This window comes from Solanum lycopersicum, chromosome 3 (genome assembly GCF_036512215.1).
Source record: "Solanum lycopersicum chromosome 3, SLM_r2.1".
In the NCBI taxonomy this organism is placed as follows: domain Eukaryota; kingdom Viridiplantae; phylum Streptophyta; class Magnoliopsida; order Solanales; family Solanaceae; genus Solanum; species Solanum lycopersicum.
This window is the reverse complement of record NC_090802.1, coordinates 45,607,689-45,632,025: the sequence shown is the minus strand read 5'-3', so window position 1 is coordinate 45,632,025 and position 24,337 is coordinate 45,607,689. Positions and strand designations below refer to the sequence as shown.

General features: G+C 35.5%; 1 protein-coding gene across 34 annotated transcripts in view; it reads right to left on the bottom strand.

The window, feature by feature from the left end:
* The window catches only part of LOC101244063 (peptide chain release factor 1-like, mitochondrial), a 31,454-nt gene extending 8,770 nt beyond the window's left edge, over nucleotides 1-22,684 (bottom strand). For 2 of the 34 annotated variants that reach the window (XR_740531.4, XM_010319803.4), the window contains exons 1-11: nucleotides 22,527-22,662; nucleotides 20,702-20,808; nucleotides 13,708-14,156; nucleotides 12,503-12,602; nucleotides 12,329-12,438; nucleotides 12,070-12,168; nucleotides 5,128-5,311; nucleotides 4,975-5,023; nucleotides 4,805-4,883; nucleotides 4,520-4,594; nucleotides 4,371-4,448 (exon numbers count right to left, since the gene is read on the bottom strand). Coding sequence is in view for 32 of the 34 variants with exons in the window: in XM_010319803.4 (XP_010318105.1) it covers nucleotides 4,371-4,448; nucleotides 4,520-4,594; nucleotides 4,805-4,883; nucleotides 4,975-5,023; nucleotides 5,128-5,311; nucleotides 12,070-12,168; nucleotides 12,329-12,438; nucleotides 12,503-12,602; nucleotides 13,708-13,851 (918 nt within the window). In the remaining 2 variants the exon portion in view is untranslated. 34 annotated transcript variants of the gene reach the window in all.
* Nucleotides 22,685-24,337: the final 1,653 nt, after the last annotated feature.

The following is a 24,337-nucleotide window of genomic DNA, read 5'->3' as shown; positions in this document are numbered from 1 at the left end:
GAGAGAAATAATGGAAAAAATATTATTGAATTGTGCATCTAAATTGTTACATAAAGACCCTATTTATAGACACTACATTGGAAACTTTTCCAACTAGAATTCCTATTCTTATTCCTATTCTAAGTAAGAAATATTTATTCCTATTCGAACACTCCCCCTCAAGCTGGTGCATACAAATTATATGCACCTAGCTTGTTACAGATGTAATTAATACAAGGACATGTGAGAGACTTAGTGAACATATCTGCAAGTTGATCATTTGACTTCACAAATTTTGTAACAATATCTCTTGAGAGTATCTTTTCTCGAACAAAGTGACAGTCAATCTCAATGTGCTTAGTCCTTTCATGAAACACTGGATTTGATGCGATATGAAGAGTCGCTTGATTATCACACACAAGTTTCATCTGATCAATTTTGCCAAATTTTAATTCTCCCAGTAACTGTTTGAGCCAAACTAACTCACAAGTTGTTGTCGCCATTGCTTGATATTCTGATTCTGCACTAGATCGAGCAACAACATTTTGTTTCTTACTTTTCCACGACACCAAATTACCTCCAACTAAAACACAATATCCGGATGTCAAACGTCTGTCAGAGGGTGATCCTGCCCAATTAGCGTCTGTATATCCAATGATATGCTCATGACCTTGATCCTCAAAGAGTATCCTTTGTCGGGGGCTGACTTTATATATCGAAGAATACGAACAACTGCTTCCCAATGACTATCACAAGGGGAAATCATAAACTGACTTACAACACTCACGGGATAAGAGAAATCTAGTCTAGTCATTGTGAGATAATTCAACTTTCCAACAAGTCGTCTATACCTTTCAGGATTACTAAGTTGCTCCCCCTATCTCGAAAAAAGTTTAACATTCGGATCCATCGGAGTGTCAATAGGTCTACATCCCATCATTCTTGTCTCCTCAAGAATGTCTAAGGCATACTTGCATTGAGAGATAACAATGCCTAATCTAGACTGAGCAACCTCAATACCTTGAAAATACTTCAATCTGCCAAGGTCTTTAGTCCAAAAGTGCTTAAAAAGATGTTGCTTTAAATCGGTGATACCATCTTGATCATTACCGGTGATAACAATATCAACATAAACAACCAAATAGATACATCGCCCTGGTGCAGAATGTCGATAAAACATAGAGTGATTAGCTCCACTACGAGTCATGCCAAACTCCTGAATTACTGTGCTAAACTACCCAAACCAAGCTCGAGGAGGCTGTTTCACACCATAGTGTGACCTACGCAATCGACATACAAGGCTACTAGACTCAACTGAGCAACAAAACCAGGTGGTTGCTCCATATAGACTTCTTCCTCAAGATCACCATGCAGAAAAGCATTCTTTATGTCCAACTGATAAAGAGGCCAATGACGAATGGCAGCCATAGATAGAAAAAGACGAACAGATGCTAATTTAGCCACAGGAGCGAAAGTGTCACTATAATCTAGCCCAAATATCTGAGTATACCCTTTGGCGACAAGGCGAGCCTTAAGTCGATCAACCTGACCATCTGGCCAATTTTGACTGCATAAACCCAATGACAACCAACAATAGATTTACTTGCAGGAAGGGAGACAAACTCCCAAGTACCACTCTTATGTAAAGCAGACATCTCATCAACCATAGCCTGCCTCCATCCAGAATGAGAAAGTGATTCACCTATAGTCTTAGAAATGGAAACAGAGGACAAAGACGACACAAAGGCATAATGAGGTGATGATAGACGATGATAACTTAAGAAGGTATAATGCGAGTTAGTATTTCGAGAAGATCGTATACCTTTTTGAAGAGCAAGCGGTGGGATAGGTCGAGGCAAGTCCGCAGTAGGAGCAGGGTCTGGCGCATGACATGAATCATCTGGGACTAGGGTTGGACGTGGACGGCGATGATAAGTTAGTAGTGGTGGCGCTGCAACTGGAGATGTAGACGTAACTATAGATCCCTCAAAGGTTGGCACAGGTAAGACTTGAGGTATGGGTATGACCATAGAGACATTAGTATGATCAGAAGATGTATAACAAGGCTGAGACTCAAAAAATGTAACATCAGCGGACATAAGGTATCGATGAAGATCATGTGGATAACAACGATACCATTTTTGAACTCTAGAGTAACCAAGAAAGACACATTTGAGGGCACGAGGAGCTAATATATCTTTTCCTAGGGCTAAATTATGAACAAAGCATGTGCTCCCAAAGACACGAGGGGGGATAGGATAGAGATGTGACTGAGGAAACGATATGGAATGTGGAACCTGATTTTGAATAGAAGAAGAGGGCATTCTGTTAATTAAATAACAAGCGGAAAGGACTGCATCACCCCAAGAACACAGCGGAACATGGGATTCAATTGAGAAGAGTGCGAGCAGCCTCTATGAGATTCCTATTCTTTCTTTCTGCGACACCATTTTATTGAGGTGTATGGACAAGATTTTTGGTGAATGATTCCGTGGTGAGACATAAATTCCTGAAATTGGGATGATAAGTATTCTAAGGCATTATCACTATGGAAAGTACGAATAGAAACACCAAACTGATTTTGTATTTCAGCAAAGAAACCTTTGAAAATAGAAAATAACTCAGAACGATCTTTCATTAAGAAAACCCAAGTGCATCTGAAATAATCATCAATGAAACTAACAAAATAACGAAATCCTAAGGGGGAACTGACTCTACTAGGACCCAAAATATCAGAATGAAGAAACGAAAAAATAGACTCTGAACGACCCTCAGTACTACGAGAAAATGTAGCACGAGTGTGTTTCCCAAGTTGACACGACTCACAATCTAATGTGGATAAACCAGACAAACTAGGCACCATCTTTTGCAGTTTGGATAAACTTGGGTGTCCCAAACGTTTGTGAATTACATCTAGGGAATCTGTAACAGAGCATGCTATTAAAGAATTAGAAGAGGTAAGATAGTAAAGGCCTTGTGATTCATATCCTATTCCAATCGTCTGTCCCGTACTACGGTCCTGCATGAGAAAGAAATGATCAAAAAAAGTTATGCTACAATGTAGGGCTTTTGTCAAACGACTAACCGATGCTAAATTAAAAGGAGAACCAGGGACATAAAGAACAGAGTCAAGAGTGACGGAAGATATGGGTTTGGCTTTTCCAACCCCTTTTGGTTTTGTTTGTATCCCATTGGCTAATGTAATAGCTGGAAGAGATTGTGAATAAACTATATCAGACAAAAGTGATTTGAAACTAGTCTATAACCCATGATCCAAGAGTGTTAGACTGTGATATACAAGTAAAAGAATTACCCGCAACAGAAACATTAGGTTTTGCAACCGAATCTACTTGTGGAGACGTTTGTTTATTTGCACAATACCGAAGAAACTCTATATATTCCTTTAGAACAATAGGATCATAACTGGATGGTCGACCATGCAAAATAAAACATGTCATGAGTGTGTCCAAGTTTATGACAATGAGTACACTTAGATCGAAATTTTTCAAAACATTCTCTCCACCGTCTATTTTTTATGGATTTGTATGTACGCTGGGAAATGCCGGAAGCTGCTACACAAGTCTAAAAATATTGGAAGCTGCCGGAATTTGCCCACAGTGGCCTAAAAAATTCTGATTTTGCCGGAATTTTGCTGGGAACTGCAAAAAATATCACCGAAAACCCTAATTCCAGTGATCGGATCTAGAGATAACTGTATGGGTTCTTACCGAAAACACTGGACGACCCTAACAAAAGAGAGAACTCGGAAAAAAAAAGACTGAAGCAGCACTCATACGCCGGAAACTGCCCAAAAATCACCAGAACCCTAATTCCACTAATCGAATCTAAATAAAAATGGTCAAAACAGTATGGGTTGGGTCGGAATGGCTGGAAGACCCCAACTGTCGAAAAAATTCTCAAAGACTATGACCGAAAAAGTCATCACGCGCCAGCGCGTGAGCCAGATTTCGCCGGAATTTGCCACCTTCGATCGCTGTGTGAGGGCACGTACGGTGCTATTTTCCGGTGGTTCTGGCTGGGGTTTGGTCGTGGGAGGTTTCCGAGCCTCGTGGTGGTGGTGGTTTTCGCACAACACCCACAGAATAAAATATGATAAATCAATCCCAAACGTCACCGGAAATTGAATTGTTTGTTTCTCACCAATGCTCTGATACCATGAGAGAAATAATGGAGAAAATATTATTGAATTGCGCATCTAAATTGTTACATGAAGACCCTATTTATCGACACTATATTGGAAACCTTTTCCAACTAGAATTCCTATTCTTATTCCTATGCTAATTCCTATTCTAAGTAAGAAATACTTATTCCTATTCTAATAGTATTTATTCTTATTAACTGTCCACATATATTACACTAACAACACTCACCTGATCTGCCTGCGGGAGAATTGCAACAGAGACAGCACTGGTGTGAACACGTCCACCTTTCTCTGTCACGGGCACCCGCTACAAAGGAAGTAAATCTTTTATTTGGCTACATAAATTGCAATAAAACACAAGACTTAAGGTGATACTACCTGAACTCTGTGTATTCCACTCTCAAATTTTAGTTTCCCGTACACACCAGCTCCAGAGATAGAAGCAATAGCTTCCTGCGATTAATTTTGCAAAGTCAAAAACATGCATTTGGGGACAACAAAATACAAAAACATGGTGTACACTATCTACTTGGAGGCATTAATACTATTATTTGAAGCTTGCAAGCTACTTTTGATCCAACAATGTTAATTGCAATTTCAAACAAACAATAGTTTATATTTCAGGTAATATTTAAGGTGATGTATGAAGCATGGTAGACAAACCTTGTATCCTTTAAGATCAGACTCAGCTGTTTCTAGAACCTCATACTTCCAGCCTTTTTTCACAGAGTATTTTTCATACCTGATGTTAAAGTAATATCAGTATCAGGAATGAGAAGTTATTAGTCGAACCAAGGGAAATCAGGAACTCAACTCATGTTCAAGTAACCCACATTTTGAATATGTCCATCGCAAATAAGGAAGCCTCTTCCCCTCCAGTTCCTGAAAATATTTTAAATTAATCATTATGTTGGACTTACCAAAAGAGTACACATTTTATACCAATGAAAGTAGAGGTCAAATGAAGTTCGGATACGTCTCCTTACCTGCCCTCACTTCAAGAATGCAGTCCCTCTCATCAGCATCATCTTTGGGTAGTAATGACTTCAGAAGGAGAAACTGAAATTTCTTCTCTCCTTCTGTGGCTTCACTTAATTCTTCAGAAGCCATCTGTTGCATGTCTTTGTCATCTTGACAATCAGATATTACTGATTTCAGTTCCTTAATCTCCTAGAAGGGGAAAAGACAAAATAGCGAGATCTATTAGAGCAAGATACAAATGATCCTAGGGACCATAAGAGGTTAAAAAAGAAATTAATATAAATATCAAGAGAAAGGCTAGGAAAGAACTGATATCTCACCCACAAAAACAAAGCTTATGTGTTTGCTTACAACAATTTGCGCCAAATGTATAACAATGCCTTCCAACAAATTTCATAAGGACGCTAGGTATATGTGCTAATGGACTCCAACATCATCATTCAGGTTTATCATATTGTGAGAAATATAGGAGAAAATACTATTGATTTGTGTATGTACATTATGACACAGAGATCCTATTTATATACACTACAATACAATCATTTAGCAATCATTTAGCAAGTAGGTACTTTTTTGAGGATAGTAACAGTAATCTACATATACACAGGTAGACTACATCCAAAATATGTAGTCCCCTTCAAAAGGTATGACAGTCTAGTCATATTGCCGTCTATCACCTCTATTTCTTACAAATAATCTAAACCATCCCAAATATCTTCTGCTTGGACTAAAATGTTCTCTTAACACCAAAAATAAAATAGCGCTACACAATTCATCTTGAATCTTTGAAGTCCATTCTGCTTTCTTCAAAACACCTCTGATTTCTCTCTTTCCATACAATCCACCATATGCATGCTGAGACAATCTTCCATCTCTCCTCCTTTGCTGCTGCATTACCATCACCATTCCAACTGTTAAGAACTCCTCTGATGCTCCCTGGCTTTACCCAATTTATTTTTCTCAAGCTGATGAACATCCTCCAAAGTTGTTCCGACCATTTGCAGTGCAAGAAGAGATGGCTGATATTCTCCACTTGTTCCCCACATAAGAAGCATCTTCAACATAGTTGAAAATTTTCCTTTTGTTCAAATTGTCATGTGTCAATACTGATTCCCTAGCTAGCAGCCATATGAAGCAATTAACTTTGTATGGGATCTTGGTCTTCCATATCACCTTCCATGGCCAGTTTTACTCCCTATGATTTGATCTATTCAATTCTCTATAGGCTGAGTTCACAGAGAAAATACCGTTCCTTTCTTTCTTCCATACTATGGTATCCCTTTCTTCAGATAAATTGTTGAAGCTGGCCATTATGGTGTAAAAAGTTGCTACTCAGGATACTATATACTATTCATATTCCTATTCTTATTCTAAGTGAGATTGTATATTCCTATTCCTATTCTAACACTCTCCCTCAAGTAGGGTTTGCACAAATCATGTCCCTATCTTTTTACAAATGTAATTAATACGAGAACTGATGAGGAACTTGGTGAAGATATCTGCAAGTTAATCACTTGACTTCACAAATTTAATATCTTTTCCCAGAAAGTGTGACAATCACTCTCAATGTGCTAAGTCCCTTTCATGAAATATGCGATATGAAAGACTGCTTGATTATCAAACACAAATTTCATCTAACCGATTTCGCCAAATTTTAGTTCTCTCAGCAGTTGGTTTGATCCAAACTAGCTCAACAATTGTTGCAGCCATTGCTCGATATTCTGCTTCTACACTAGATCGAACAACCACACTATCTTTTACACTTCCACGACACCAAATTTCCTCCTTCTATAACACAATAAATAGATGTGGAACATCTATCAGAGGATCATCCTGCCCAATCAATGTTTATATACCCAATGATATGCTCATGGCCTTGCTCCTAAAAGAGTAGTCTTTTCTTTACCTGGTGTTGGCTTTATATATAGCAAAATATGAACAATTGCATCCCAATGACTATCACAAGGGGAAGTCATAAATGGCTTGCAACACTCACTACACTCACTGGAAAAAGAGATATAAGGTCTAGTCATTGTGAGATAATTCAACTTTACAAAAACTTACGAGATTGCTAAGTTGCTCCCCCTGTCCTCGAAGAAGCTTAACATCCGGAGTCCATAGGAGTATCAATGGGTCTAGATCCCATTATTTTTATCTTCTCAAGAATGTCTAAAGCATACCTGTGTTTAGAAGTAAAAATACCTAATTCAAATTGAGCAATCTCAATAGCTAGAATATGCTTCAATTTGTCGAGGTATTTAGTCCAGAAATGCTTAAGAGATGTTGCTTCAAATTAGTCATACCATCTTGATCATTGTCAGTGATAACAATATCATAAACATAAACAACCAAATATACACAAATTTGGTGAAAATGCCGATAAAACAGAGTGATCAGCATCACTACGAGTCATGCCAAACTCTTAGATAACTGTGTGGAACTTTTCAAATCAAATTCGAAGAAACTGTTTCAGACCATTGAGTGACTCACACAATCGACATACAAGGCTACTAGGCTCTTCATGAGAAACAAAACCAGGTGGTTGCTCCATATAGACTTTTTCCGCAAGATAACCATGTAGAAAAGCATCCCAAATGTCCAACTGATGAAGAGGCCAATAACGAACAACCACCATAGATATAAAAAGACGGGAATATGCTACTTTAGCCACGGGAGTGGAAGTATCACTATTATCAATCCCAAATCGGAACCAAGGCGAGTCTTAAGACGATCAACCTAACCGTCTGGACATATTTTGACTACATAAACCCAAGGGCAACCAAAACTAGATTTCCCTAGAGAAAGGGAGACAATCTCCTAAGTACCACTCGAATGTAAAGCATATATCTCATCCATCATAGCCTGCCTCTATCCAAATTGAGAAAGTGTTTTACTTGTAGTCTTAGGAATGGAAATAGAAGACAAAGATGATATATAAAGGCATAATGGGTGATAAGAGATAATGATAACTCAAGAAAGTATAAAGCAAGGTTAGGATTTTGAGTGGATGGTATACCTTTTTTAAGTGCAATCAATTAGTTAGGAGGAGGAAAGTCAGTAGTGAGAGCAGAGTTTGGTGCATGGCATGAACCATTTGGGACTAGTGCTGGATACGAATGATGAAGGCCTTGTGATTCATGTCATGTCTCAATCATCTGTCCCGTACTACGATCCTGCATGAGTAAAAATCAGCAAAAAATGTTATGCCACAATGTAAGGCACGCCTCAAATGACTCTCTGATGTTAGATTAAAAAGAGAACCAAGGACATAAAGAGTAAAGTCTAGAGTGACAAAAGATACGGGATTGGCTTTTTCGACCCCTTTTGGTTTTGTTTGGATCTCGTTGGCTAGAGTAATAGAAGGAAGAGATTGTGAATAAACAATACCGGACATTAGTGAGGTTCAGCAATAGAAGCTAGTTTTGGAGGCGATTGCTTACTTGCTTGATACGAAAGGAACTCATCATATTTTGTCTAGGCAATATGAGCATATTATTGAATGGTTGATCAAACTGAGCAACACATGGTACTTTTGGAGATGTCGACTTACTTGCGTGATTTCAAAGGAACTCATAATATTCCTTTAGAGCAATGGGATCATAACAGGTGTTGGAACATGCAAAATATAACATATGTCACGAGTATGTCCAAGTTCATGAAAATAACTACACTTGGATTGAGGATCTCCATAACGTCCTCCTCGCCAATTCTCCATAGACTTATATCTTTATTTTTCTATGGTTTGAGATGCAAGAATAGAGGACTTAACGGTGGGTGATTAAATTGTCTTGTCCACAGCAAAACAAAGTAGACGAGAGAATAAGTCATCAATTTCAGGATTGGTAAGATTGGGATATCGATGTGTTTCAATTCTTTCGAACAAGAGAAGTTTGATGCTTTTGAATCCATTGTATTAATTCCACTTCCTACTCGCGGTATGCTCTTTATGATCTCGGCTTTAAAACTTGATCGCGTTCATGATGGAGGTCTCAAGTGTGAAACCCCTTGCCTTCAAAAGCAAGGGATTTTGCCTTCTGGGTCAAGCTCGTCGCCCCAGGTTTGCCTAAACCGGTTACCTCTCCTATGTGAATTTGAGTCATTGCATAGGAGTGGGGGTTTTACCCTGTGCACCCAAACGATAGCGCCTCCGGGTTTCCCTTCTTATCAAAAAGAAAACTTGATCACGCACTGAATCATGGTAAGTATGGAGTCCAACAAGTGTAAGAATTAGAAATAATGTTAGCTTGTGCTCTTGATGTTTTCCACATTCATAGTGATTGACATCAACATTTTCAAATTCCTCCATGATTGCATGAACCTGTCCCAAATAAGTAAACATCTGATTCTTGTTTCTTTATGCCGCTCATCCGAGATATCAGACCATAGAATTGAGATGCCATAAGTTTATAAAGCATGTGCCTTTTCCCAAACAAAATAACATGTCAAGAATAGGCAAAACGAAGGCATCAACTTGGAATCAGTTAAGTGTCATAAGATACTATATAATTGAGCATCCATTTTCTTCCATTGTACTTTGGCTTTTAGACCTCAATAGCCTTTGCCTTTTCATCTACCACACAAGCATTGTTTGTTAAGTAATCTTGAACACCTTCACCCTTGCACCACAACTCAATTAAGGAACACAAGCTAAATATTTTGAACTTCCCATTAAGGTTTCTAAAATAATTATAGGGCTTAAACTTCCAATCTCCATATTTTTGGAGCCAAAAACATCACACCCAAAATACATTTTTTTGAAACATGACTTGAAAACAGTAAGAAACTCGTCGGAAACTACCTACTTGGGTCTAAAAATAAAATTTAGCTTGAAACAGCCAAGAAATCATCGAAACCCTAGTTCAACAATCAAATTTGGACAAAACTGGCTAGGGTTTGGTTGGAATGACAGGACGATCCCAAAAGAGAAAAAACTACTCAAAAAATCGACTAGAGCAGCCCTAGCGCACCCGCGCATGACCAAAACATCGTCGAAGATGTCCACCTTCAAACGACACGTGAGAGCTCATAAAGTCCAATACAGTCGTTTGTGCGACTTGCAATGTGAATTAACAGACTTCGACTAACCAAATTTTTTTTTTGAAATAGTAATATTAACCACCGGGTACACTTGTGCCATAGGGTCTAATAAGACACTTGCATGGATTATTACACAACAGTGTTTTCAAAGGTGTAAAGCGCATAAAAAGCTCGAAGGTTCATTGGGACTTTGGGTGCAAAAGTCAAATAAATCGTGGGCTAGATTGAATGAAGGTGCAAATGAAGAAAATATAGATATGTGTAGTCCAAGACAAATAATAGTAAGCATGGATAACAAATCTATAGACGAAGAAAAAAAAATAACGATAAAGTTAAATATCAACTATTTAGTGTTGTTACACTATTGGCAAGGAAAAGTATGTATTAAGCCTTGATGATGACACTTAAGCACCGTAAGAGAGGTAAACCGTTCAACATCCTTTTTTGACCTCATTTAAGGGCTTAACCACTTCAGCGTGCTTTTAGAGCCTTAGACAAACTGAGTCTTTCTTAGTTGAGAAAATTAAGGCACAATAGTACAATAATCCCTTTCATTTGGGGTTTGGAGAATGTACTTATAATGGTATTGCCTTTGTGATTAATAATGATGGTGCACTACGAGTCTACGACTCAATGGTTGGACATAGGTATGAGTCATTTATAACTTAAGGAGACTTCAGAAGAAGCTCATAGTTAGCGGTATTCGACACGTTGGAGTATTACAATATGTTTCAGGTTTGCTATACTTGGTACTTATAGAGAGGCATGAAAAATGATGTTATTAAGCATGCATCTCATTGCTTGAACCTTTAACATGTCAATTACAAGCTTCAAAACCCAATTGGTTAGCACTTAATGACAGATTCATCATAGCATATAAAATTCAAATGTTTTTTATGCTTTATGATATAGAATACTGATAAATGCACTATTATTTGTATGGGTATAGCCCTGTGTCACCTTTTAGGAGACGATCAATAATGCATACAGAGTATGTTTTTATACTTAACGGGTGTGTTTTGTATGAAGAAAAACATTTTCCAGAAAATGTTTTTCAATTTTCTCATGTTTGGTTGGGAAAAAAGTTTTGGAAAATGTTTTTCAAATGAACTCATTTTTCTTAAAATTAAGGAAAATGACCTCCCTTCAAAAGTTAAGGAAAACACTTTCCAAAACTCTCATCCAACTTCAAATTACATTTTTTTTTAAAACATCAATTTCTAAAAACTATTTTCAATTATAAATTTTATAGTTTCACTCGGCCCTCCCACCCGACCACGATCATCCCTCCACCCTTACCCCAGCCCCACCCCGTCAGCGCCCCTACCACCCCCCTCCCCCCTCCCAAGAAAAAATTATTTTCAAAAAAAAAATAGTTTCAATTTCAAATATTATTTTCTACTCTAGTAAAAATAAAAATAAAAGGTATTTCTCAAAAATATTTTTCATTCATAAAACAAACACTAAAAATCATTTCCTAAAAATATTTTACTCACCAACCAAACATGACAAAATAAGTCATAAATCTACTTGTTTTCTAGGAAAACACTTTCTTCCATACCACACACACCCTAAGGAGATTTGGGATTGCCAATAAAGTTTCTGAAATTTCAATTAGCAGTGAGTTGTTCATTCTTGTACCATGGCAGCTAGGTTTAAGTTGTATTGTTATTTATTTTCTTTAATAATGTCAAACAATGTTTTAGATAGTAGTCTTGGATGCTCATATATTGGACAATGGGTTAGTAGTTTGGTGCTTTTCTTTAATACTGTGGATTTGTAAGGATTAATTGGTTGTGGACCCTTAGAATTTGGGATTGAGCATAGGAAGGGAGAATATGTTTGGTGTTCCTAGGTGATAGAGAATGTAGAATCAATGTATGTCATTTAGAAAGATGAGGTTGAGTTACCTGCTGTTTTGCCCTTAACTCGCTTATGAGATGTACTGAATCTCTGAGCTTCCTGAGCTCTTTGTTGGCCGTTGAATATTCAGAAGGTGTCAATTCAGGCTATCATTAAAGGGTAAATGAGATAATTGCAGTGTAGAGTGCAGTTAATACAAAAGTCTGCTACTTCAGTAGAGGAAGCAGAGAGTAGAGTTAGTTCCATAAATGAAAAAACATTGATTCAGGCATGAAAACAAACATGTAGGAATAGTAAGTGAATCACCTGATCTAAAAAACGCTCAAGGTGAGCATTCCTGTTCTCAATTGCTGATAACCTTTGGTCCATTATTTTAATGAGGTCAATTGACAATTGAGGCGCCGCCTCTGCATTCCCTATAATGGCCATGAATTAAATAAAAATGTTTAAATTGGTACACCCTAATATTCACAAATTTACCTGTACAATATAAACGACCAATACTGAAAATAGGGAATCTTCTCCTCATTCTGGATACAAATAACGATTTTATTGACCCAATCTTACTTCGGAATAACCCCTGAAAGAAAAAGTAACATATATTATTTAAAAATGACGAAAAAAGTATGATAAATCACAATAAGTAACAATTTGAAATATTTGAAAGATACACAAAAATTTGGTTAACGCTTCAAATTCTAATTGTGCCACATTAATTGGGACATAAGGAGTAATTACTTGAAAATTATGCAAAAATACTATAAATCACTATGATTAACCACTTAAAATCTTTAAAAAAACATATAGAAATTTAGATAATTCATCAAATTCCAACTGTGTACATAAATTAAAATTGAAGGAGCGACATGTATTTACTGGTTGAAGGTCGGTTACAGCATGTCATGATTTGTCATGCTGGAAAAGGGGGGAAAATAGTGCAAACAATTTGATACTGGAGAAATGTAGATCACAGAATTCTATGTTGTTAGATCTATTAAGTTTCAACTGTAGCAGACACATTTAAAGAGACCAACGACATCCACATGAATGTAATATGGCAATAACCCTCATATTTCAATTTTTTTTTCCTTCTCTCAAGCTTTCTCTCGCTAGATCTAATTTCCATAATGTATCTCCTCACTCATGTCTAAAGATCCAAATCAACGTCAGCCACCAGACCCACCTGACACTATAAGCCATGTAACGGCTAGTTTTGAAGGCACTACCTCACAGCTCAACCAACGGAAAAAACCCACTACCGGTGGCGGCGGAAAAACTCAAATTCCCACCAACGAACACCGAAATCAGATTTCCAATACCATCAAGGAAACCTATTTCTAACAAAATAGGATCCAGTAGCAACCCAACCATGCCAAAAGTATCGTCAAACTTCGACAGGCCCCAAACCAAAAAGACGATAAGCCAAACCAAATTTCCAACCTGAAACAATTCATAGACCCTTCCTCCTCTCAACATCAGATCATCTCAGACAGATTCCTAATGAGAAAACGATGAATTCACAACCAGGGAAAGATGCGAGTGGTACTCAAAGAAACAATGATCAGACAAACAACAAAACGAATGAGAAAATTGTGTCGAAACCCACTTTCGCTGCTATGGTTCAAACCAAGCTCCCATCAATTAACACCAATGAGCCTCTAGTGGAAATTCAATACGGTACTCACCTTGGCAAACCTGCAGTGTTCTTCAGAGCTGAAGATTATTTCATCAATCTTGCTAAACAATGCAGACTCGCTATAATCGGTAAGTTTTGTCGCGGGAAGCCCAGCATGGAGGAAATCCATAAGACCTTTGTTAGTAAGTTTCATCTTTCTGGGACTGTTAAAATTGCTTATTTCGATCTAGATAATGAAGCCAATTATAGTCATGTGTTCACTAAAGAGTAAATCGATATTGGAGATTCATCAATGCAAGTTCTTAAATGGACTCCTGATTTTAAAGCTGAAGAAGAAACAACCATTGTTCCTGTTTGGATTTTGAATCACCAGCTCCCGTGGCAGCTATTCAATTGGCAGATTGTTGCTGGATTGGTTACTGGAATACGAGTAGCAGTTGCCCCTCTGATCAAGCCACATATTCTAAATCTAGAGGAAAAGTTAAAGTTGAAATTGACCTGTTGAAACCAAGATTAGACCAAATTTGGTTAGGCTACAAGAGATTGGATGGTGCAGATAATGGAAAATGGCTTGATATTGAGTATGATAAAGTCCCAAGCTACTGTCTATATTGCAAAATGTAAGGACACTTAGAAATCCAATGCAGGACAAAGGCAAGAGATGATAGAATTAAAAAACAGAAAAAGGAACAGATCAAAGGAGTTGTTACTGTAAATGAGGACGACTTCCGAATTGTGTCCAGGAGAAAAGAATCTAAAGCTCAGCAAAATCAAAATGATACGCAGATCAATCAAAACAAAACCGATGAACAAATGACAAATGAGCAGAAACAATCTAGTCCAAACAGAGATGTTGAGAGAAGACATCATAATAATATAAAAAGGGGAATTTCTATTAAGGAGCGAGAGGCTAATCCTAAGTCTGAAAATCCCGGAAACCCATGGGAAGGCAAAGAAAAGGTTGGGAATGAAAATCATGCCACTAACATGAATCAACAAGATGGGAAAAACTTGGAGAATGGAAACAAGAAAAAAGAGAGAATATTGAAGAGCAAACAAAGTAAGAAAGAAATCAATCTTCTACAGAAATCTACTGTAAAGCCACAACAAAATAGTGTTTATCAGAAGGGCGAAGTTGGTGGTATTAAGAACAACAAAATCAAAATCCTAGGCAGGGGGACAACAACCAATCCAACCAACAGATAGTTACTTGTCCTGAAGGTATTATTATTAACAATGAGAACAATGTGGAAATGGAAACTAGCAAAAAAGGTGATACACAAATTCATGAAAAGGATAACGTGTACCCCATTGATCCCGGAGAAGTACAAATTAATTACCTTAAATAGATCAGTGGCACAAGTATCGATGAAGAACCAAGGTAGTGAGGGAGTTTACATCAGTAAGGAGGGCCAAACTGATTCAACTGATGAAGAAGAAGAAGAGGAGTATGAAAAGGAAAATAGCTCAGAAGACCATGACTATGAAGAGGAAATGAGTTCTGAATACAGTGATGAATATGCCAGTGTTGACAGTGAAAGCGTCAATGTTGAACACCTCACTGGTAAATCAAGATAGAGACAATATTTTCAGTGATGAAGAGGAAAATATTTCTGAAGACCATGACTATGGAAATGTGGTAATTAAATTGGACATGGCTAAAGCATGTGATAAGAGTCTCATGGGAATACTTGTGCAAAGTTCTCAGACAATTTGGATTTGATGAAAAATGGATTGACGGTATATGGAGACTAATCACTAATGTTTGGTATTCTGTCAATAATAATGGAGTCAAACATGGTTTCTGCAACTCCACCAGAGGCATCAAACAGGGAGACCATCTATCCCCTTCCTTATTTGTTATAGGAGCTTAATTAATTTCTAAAATGGACTCTCTAATTCATACTAATTTCATTCATTTTACAGTTGATGAGAATGGTCCTAATATTTCTCATTTATGCTATGCAGATGATACTATTTTATTCTCTTCATGTGAACCTCATTCCCTTGGATTATTGATGAATAAGTTGAGTAAGTATGAATATATTTCAGGTCAACTTATCAACAAGAACAAATCTGGATTTTATGTTACCTTCAAGAAGATGATTCTAGGCTCACTACTATCAAAGATATTACTGGATTCAACCAATCGCAATTCCCTATGCAATATTTAGGATGTTCCATTTATGTCGGGAAGAAGAAAATTGTTTACTTCAATAGTATGGTCGCTAAGGCAGCCAAAAGACTTCAAGGTTGGGAAAACTTTTGTCATATGGTGGAAAGGTTGTTCTCATAAGTTTGTCCTTCATGCTTTGCCTGTGCACTTATTATCAGTTGTTCATCCTCCAAATACTACCCTTGAGCAGATTGAGAAGCTAATCTCTGATTTCTTCTGGGGTATGGATGGTGACAGAAAGAAGAAACATTGGTGTGCCTGGAGTGATCTATGTTTTCCTATAAATGAGGGTGGTGCTGGTTTCAGATCTCTCCATGACTTTTATAACACCTTCTCAGCTACACTATGGTGGAAGTTTAGAACTCATAAGCCCCTCCTCTTTCTTGGAGGTTAAATGCTGTAAAAAGTACCATCCAACTGCTAAGAAATGGTCCTGCAAACAATCTCATATTTGGGAAAGGCTTATGGATAGTTAAAAACTGGTTGAACCGCGTATATTATAGAGAGTTGGCAAAGGAAACATATCTTTTTGGTGGGATAACTGGCAGGTCTTGTCCCTATAGCCAGACTAGTGCAGAATCAAAAAACTCCCCAAAAACTCTTGTAAAGATTTCTATATGGGCAATACTTGGAAGAAAAAAAACGCCAAAAGATTGTACCTCAAACTGTGATCAATTCTATTCTTAGCATACAGTTTTGTCCAGATATAGAGGACCAACCTATTTGGACTCCTGAATCTTCTGGAAAATATACTAGTAAATCTGCTTGGCAACTGGTCAGAAAGAAAAAGGTCATTACCCTTTCTAGTTCTATGACTTGGCACAAGAAAATTCCTTTCAAGATCTCATTCTTTATGATAAGAGCTCTCCATAACAAAATTCCTACTGATGAAGCAATGAAGAGAGTTAGGATCTCCTTCTATTTGTAATTGTTGCAACATCAACAAAAGTGAAACCACTGAACACCTTCCCTGTGAAGGTCAAATCTCCTCTCAGGTATGGATTTTCTACTAACTCTCGTGGTATTAAACAAGTACATGGACAACTTAGGATGTCCGCTATTAACTGGTAGAATGCGAAGGTAAAAATGAGGTTCATGGCTTCCTACTACATTACCTTCCAATTGCCCTTCGTTGGGAAATTTGGAAAAATAGGTGTAAGGCCATATCTGATGATAAAAGGATGTCATCTTGGTACATCATTCAGCAAGTTAACAACCTCATCTATTTGATACTTAAAAATCAATTTCCCGAGTTAACGCTCCCTGATTCTTGGATTGGAAAATGTGATATGATAGATAAGGTGAAACCAATCATTCATTCTAATTCTGTCTTTTGATTAAACCTTCTCTTTTTTTGGATAAAACTCAATGTGGATGGTTGTAGTAAGGGAAATCCAGGATCAACAGGTGGAGGTGGTAAACTCAGGGATCATACATGGGCCATGATTCAGGCTACATGGCTGAAGCCAAGGTCATGTTGAAAGGGATGATCAATTGTTTGGAGGCTGGATTTACTAATGTTATAGTTGAAACTGATTCTCTCCTTATTGTTGACATTCTCAATGGGAAACTTGAGCCACCCTGGCAAATCAAGCAGATTACAGAGCAAATGGTTATTTTGTCTCGTGCTGGAAACTTTGTTTTTAAGCATATTTTTAGAGAAGGCAACACTATTGCTGACCTCCTTGCTAACATGGGAGAAGAATCTAAAACTTTTTCTATCTTCAATGAAACTACTTTCCTACCTTAAAAGACTAGAGCTTCGTTGGATATTGAATCAGACGGAGTCCCAAATTTCAGAGTTAAGAAGAAGAAGAACAAATTCATCATTGATACTCACCATAATACTCTTTTTTAGTGTACTTAAATGTCTTTAAAGGTTAATTTTATCAACCCTCACAATGTTATTGAGGCTAAGGTTTATGTCCTCCTCCATGTACATAATATTTTTGGTAAATATACAGGTTAGGAGTCTTGCCTAAACTCCTCCATCAATTAGATGGACCTTTGGAAATAAAATGTTATATGACATGTTTCCTGTAGTAACGCATGACTTATCAAATCATGAGTACTATTATGCCTATGAAGGAACTAACTATTCACCTGTCCTGGCAACGTGTAAAGTGAAATTCAGAAAAGACGTATGGGAAAGCAACTGAAACCAATGATATTGGCGAACTTCAACCCAAAAAATACAGTGAGGCGCATAGGTGAAGTGACTGTTACCCAGATTAGCCAGCATCTCATAATATTGAATTCAACAAGGAAACAGAAAAGATCAATCGAATCTTTTTCTTAATATGTATAGTTCTGAATAAGAAGAACAACAATATTCCAAATACCCTTTATAAATAGAGCATTGAAGTTCCAACTTGTGAAAAGATCATAGAAATTTGGTGCCCTTGGAGTTTGGTTTTTCCTGTGAAGTCCATCAGATATCAGTGTGTACATATCTTCCAGTTTTTGATGATTAATCGGCTATTGCAATTGTCGTCGGCATAATAAAAATATATAACCTAAAGTAGGATGATAATCGGTGATCCTTTACGGGCATCGTCAAGTCCGTTACACCTAACTGGTAAAGCTAGACAAGGGCAGTAATCAAATTAACAGCTAGGATGAATTGTATCTTGACAATAAGAAGGCACTGTGTGGGATCTGTGACAGCTCATATGCCCTATATTGAATCAGGTCAGTAGACAGACATCAATAGGGAAGAACTTATATACGTCTGCATGCTAACTAAAGGGGGTAATACTTAATAGCATATTATGAAACAACCTCCGTCTCTCCTCAATGAAGTGATTAAAGTGAGGCAATTCGTATTCGCTAACTAACTTAGGAAAAATTTTATTATGTATGAGGCACGCCATGTCATACTTGTATGAGGCATTGTTTGATTGACAAATGGACATAGATGGGGACCCATTTGTCAAGCTAATAAAGGAACATTTTTAAGTCTTTTTTGTCATTTTTTTTGTTTTATGTCCCTTGCTCAATATATTGTGCTTTAATTTTTTTAAAAATATGCTTTTCTTTTTTAAGATTATTTTAATCATAACTTTTAAGAATTTATTTGTTAATCTAATTAGTTTATGCTTTCCTTTTTTTCTGCACTGAGTTTTTATTTAAATTTTACAATCATTATATAATTTTTTAGTTTATTATTTTTTTTATTTTATGTTATTTATTCTATTATAATTTATATTTGTTTGAAATTTAGTTTTTAGTTTATAAAATCAAGATATAATAGGTTTTCTAATACTAAAAATTATTTTTAAAAACTTATAAATAAATTTTATAAAATTGCGAAAATTCTTTTAAGGAATAAATTATTAAAATTATTATTTATATTTATAATTTCTTAAGAAATGTGGAAGAAAAGTTAATAAACAAAATATTAATTAAATTACACCTACCTTGAATTTTAAGAATAAAAATATTGTATAAATTGACAGATATAATATGTATTTAGGTTGGTGTTTATGGATGTATTTCGTTTTTGAATTTCATGACAATAGTATCAAAACTTATATAATTGTTTGTCAAGATCATTAATGTTATTTCCGTTGTATTTACTTTTGAAGAGTATTTGTGGACCGAATTGCTTTTCGATTATGAAATTGTTGAGAGAAAAATAAAAGAAAATATTAAATTTCTACCTTCTTTGTTTTCATATTAATAATCTATTTTTTCGTTTACAAATTTCTTAAGAAATCATAAATAGAATAATAGTTTTACTAATTTACACCTTAATTTTTTTGGGTAGCTTTATAAATTTTACTTTTAAAAATAATTAATTGTTTTAATAAAATAGAAAATTGTAATTAATTAAATCTTTGAAAATTAACAAATAATTTCATATAACTATTTTTAATAATATAAATAATTAAATAATTAATATCGACATGTAAAAATAATATCAAAAAGTTAAAAATAAAATGAGTCAGACAAGATTTTTTGAATTCCATATTTGTCATGAATAAAGTCATTTAAGTATGAAATTGGGAACAACTGTTAGAAAAGAAACCAAAGGAAAAAAAAGTAAAAAAGTTTTTAAAAAAATAAGTAAGAAAGAGAGGGAAAACGTGAAAAGGAAGAGAGCGATAAAAGAGTTTGGTCATTTTTTTGAAATAGGTCGACTTGGCAAAATATAAATTGGCCTCATACAACATTTGTATGCCACATCATACTTGTGCCTCATTCATCATATAAATTTTCCTAACTTAGGGAACTTAGGCATGTCACTTCATTGTGAATCTATCTTTCTTTATCGTGTTGATCTTGGCGCCTTGACGGAACTACACCTAAAGAACAGTACTAAAGAGGAACCAACATTTGGAGAGGCAGAACGTGTCCATAGATAGTTGCAGTCAGCATCGCTTCTCCAACGAATCCACCATGAGCAGGCTCATGGTCACTTCCACCACCTAAGTTATAGAAGTACCAAAGATACATCCCATGCTTACGATTCTAAAGAACACTATTTAGTCCTAAATATTCGTATATAATTAGTGGTCAATGCCAGCTAGTGTTCAAGGTTGTTCTGTTCAACTACGGAAAAGAAGATGCAGAGGATAGGATGCCGCTCCTTTGATTATTATGTGGATACTTTGAAGGGAAAAAACCAGGAGAGCCTTGAAGGTGTTAAAAGAAAAATGTGCACTTGTAGCATGCTTTTTATTTCTAGTGATCGTTTGGTGCAGCCATGAGGTTTATGTTAGTGTTAGATGTAATGTAAAGTGAATCCATATCCAAGCCTTAAACCTAAATAAGTTTAAAGGAATCACAAGATCAACTTGAGTACACGCAGAATGATTCAAGAAGTTGTGCATACTTTTGAAAAGCACAACAGAATTAGATGTACCTCAGTATTTTCGAGTAAATGTAGAGAGAAACGTCCTTGGCTATTTAAATGGCTCCAAATATCTGTTGGCCAATCTTTGTAAGTGTGTGGGCTGTCTCTCCTTTATTCTGTAACTAGACAATCCACATATTATCTATATATATATAAATATAGGCCACACACTTGGGTGCAAGTCAACAGAGAAATTCCCTCTGTCTCCACACAAAATTCAAATTCCCTCTGTCTCCACACAAAATTCAATTATACATCTTCTCAAGATGAAAATTCAAACATGTAAATAAGCAATATCGAATTTTCAAAGTAATGCTGGAACACAAAGCAAACTCATTTTATATTCTAAATACAGTTACATAGATGAAGTAAAGTCCAATGAACTTGGATCTGCAGATATGATTGTATTCAAATACAATCAGGCTGTTTTGAATATATCACTTGTTTGGGACTGAGAAGTTGTTGGGAGGTTTAACTTTGTGTTGGTACAACAAACGGGTAAATATCCTTAAAGAAGTCAACTTGAAAGGATTTAAATTGAAGAAAAACAAGTAAAAGAACTTGCAAACTCAACTGACCAACAACAAAAATATGGAAGCTACTAAATTTATAATCTTTCTGAACAGGTAAGTAATGAATTCCTATATCAAATTTCCTAGGAATAAAATGTCAAACTGCTCCATATTGGTGTTTCATTAGTGCGACCGTGATTCTTATTGGAGGTGGAAGATATATAAAGAAACCTCATTAGCATATTAGATTTCCACAAAAGTTTATTCCAATTCTTAATGGATTTGTTGAATAAACAATATACCTATCAGTATTACTTCTATAGCAAATTCTAATGCAATTTCTTTTCGTTAGCCTGAATTCGGTGAGTAGAGCTAACGTAATTGCACAGGTTAACTTCTCGTTGTTTCATATTATCATTCTCCACTTCTCGTAAGTCCTAACTCTCTAAACTGAATGAACTGGACACGACGATGAAAACTCACTCTAAGATTTGAGGGTGAGGAGTACTTTGAATGAACTGGCAAGGACGATGAGAACTCAGCTTAACATTTGAAGGTTGTATATAATAAACCAAATTTGCATTGATATGCCGCATATAGGAATGTAGCACGGGCTAACAAGTGCGAGCTCAGGCTCGCAACTCGAACTTCAGAAATCTTATATATCGTGAGATTGACTGATGCATATGCTGATTATTAAGCATAAGAAGCAATAGTTGATGCATAAGTCATCTTATCAAATTCAACAAGGCTTATTAATGCATGATATGCAGGGATAAAATCAATTAGCATATTTGGGGAGCCAAGGAAATATGGAGAAGCTAGTACAAGCATAAAAAAGACATGAATTGTATGTTCACAGAGGAACAAATCGGTCAGCAAGACACTAAGCCTAGAAAATATTAATTTGAACAAGTTTAAGGTTCATTTTGAGGAAAAACTGCTAATATACTGGAGCTAAAAATAATTATAGATGGAGAAACCAGTGTTAGGAATAAAACAGAGGAAATATTTAATAAATTCGGTACTACTGTACCGCCCCTCCTGCCTCCAAGACCAAAATTTTACCGAAAATTTAATGGAAAAGAGAGGAATCTCTGAACACCCAAATAGCAAGAAATTCATTTATATAGAGAGAAACTGTTGAACAGCTAAACAAGCCAAAATTAGGTTTGACCAAAAATTACAAACTAAGTTCACACATGCAATCACATGAAAGGAGGAACTATGAATTCCCAAATAGGGGAGGAGACAACATCAACTACAGAAAGAGAACTCAAATCAAAACGTAAAATCCGGAGCATTGATGAAAGTGAACTCACATACGTCAAAAGGAAGAACACCGAGATTGGCGAGACTGAGCTGGCTGCGGGGAAGAAGCTTTGTGAAACCCAGCGAAACAAAGTGAACCATCGACTATACCGATTAGGCTTTACAACAGAACTAGTTTGTCCTTCCTCCTACTTCTCCACTTTTAATTAACACATTTATTATTAAAAATATAATTAATAATGTAATGAATTTACCATTTCATTTTTATTAATTATAAAAAGGAGATTTAATTGAGAATATAATAGGTAAACAAAATTGTCCTTTCTTAATAGGAAAAATTACATAAATTAGTACATTTTAATAAATAATTACTGATTTTAGCAATATTTTTTATTTATTACCATTTATAACAATGCTATGTCAAATCTACAATATGAATTAAAAGTGAATTATGTATGCAATATATATGAATTATAATTGTTTTTTGAAATATATTATGTTTGTTTGGTAAAAATTTGACATATTGTATTATAAGTGTATTAAAATGTGCGATAAATGTATTATCTATTATTAAAATTTGTATTATATATGAATAATAAATTGTTATTTGTAATATGTATTAAACTTGTATTAAAAATGAATTAAAAGTGATCAAATGAAAAAAAGATATTATTGCTATAAATGGTAAATATTTTTTTATTTTAGTATATTTATGTAAGTTTCCCTTCTTAATATATCAAAATAGACAAAGTAATTATGAATAACTACTGTGGACAACTAAAAAGGGACAAAGAAAGTACTAAAGTATCTTAATAGGAGCACCAAAAATCTCTAAAACACCATGTTTACTCCCTCCATTTAAAAAATAATGATCTTTTTTTTCTTTTTAGTTTGTTTAAAAAAGAATGATCTCTTTCTTTTTCGGTAAGATTTTACTTTTACCTTTTCAGGTGACATATTTAAGGCCACAAGATTAAAGGGTTATTTTGTACATTCAACATAATTTTACTTTTGACCACAAGATTCAAAATTCTTTTTTATTTTTTTAAATTTTGTATCAAGTCAAACTAGGTCTATTTATATAAGAGACTTTCAGAAAATTTCAACGTGTCTTCTTGGTGGTCATTCAATTGACAAATAGGAATATTTTTGTCACAAAAATTCTAGTTTCTCATCTCAAAGTAATTAGGTAAACAGGGGTACTATTATCTTTTCACCTTCTTCTGTATACGTTTCTTCCTCTCTATGCATTCATCAAATACGTAATCTTCTACGATTCAACTATAATCTTAAACACATTGGGGGTCATCTCCATTTTGTTTTCTCTGCTTTTGGTTTCTACTTTTGCTTTAGGTTTTTTACTTCGTTCTTGGTTCCTTCTATATTATCCAAAAGAGTAAATTGTTGTATAGTATATATAAAGGAAGACCTTGTCGTTCTGTTGAAGCTGCTCTATTTATATTGTTGCTACCAGGTCTGCAATTTCAGTTATCGTTTTCCCCTTTCTTCCAATTAGATTTTCATATTTCAACCTGTTAAAAATGGATTACATTTTAAGTTTTGTATTAACTAATGTGCTAAATCGAATTATGTTTTTGGAATTTCAAGTTTGTTTGATTTTATTTGGGATCTACTAATTTTGGAGCTTCGAAGCCTTTGACATTATAGCTAAACCAGACTTCAGGATATTCTCTCTACATGTGTTGTGAGAAATAGTTTTGTCGTTTTGGTGATTAAGCTGGATGAATCTTATGTATTAGTGTAGGCTTTCTGTTGGGTGTTAGTATTGAATGTTATGTTTGTGTCTTAATTGTTGATGGGCTTTGGAGAATTGATGTGATCCTCTTTGATCTTGGCATTT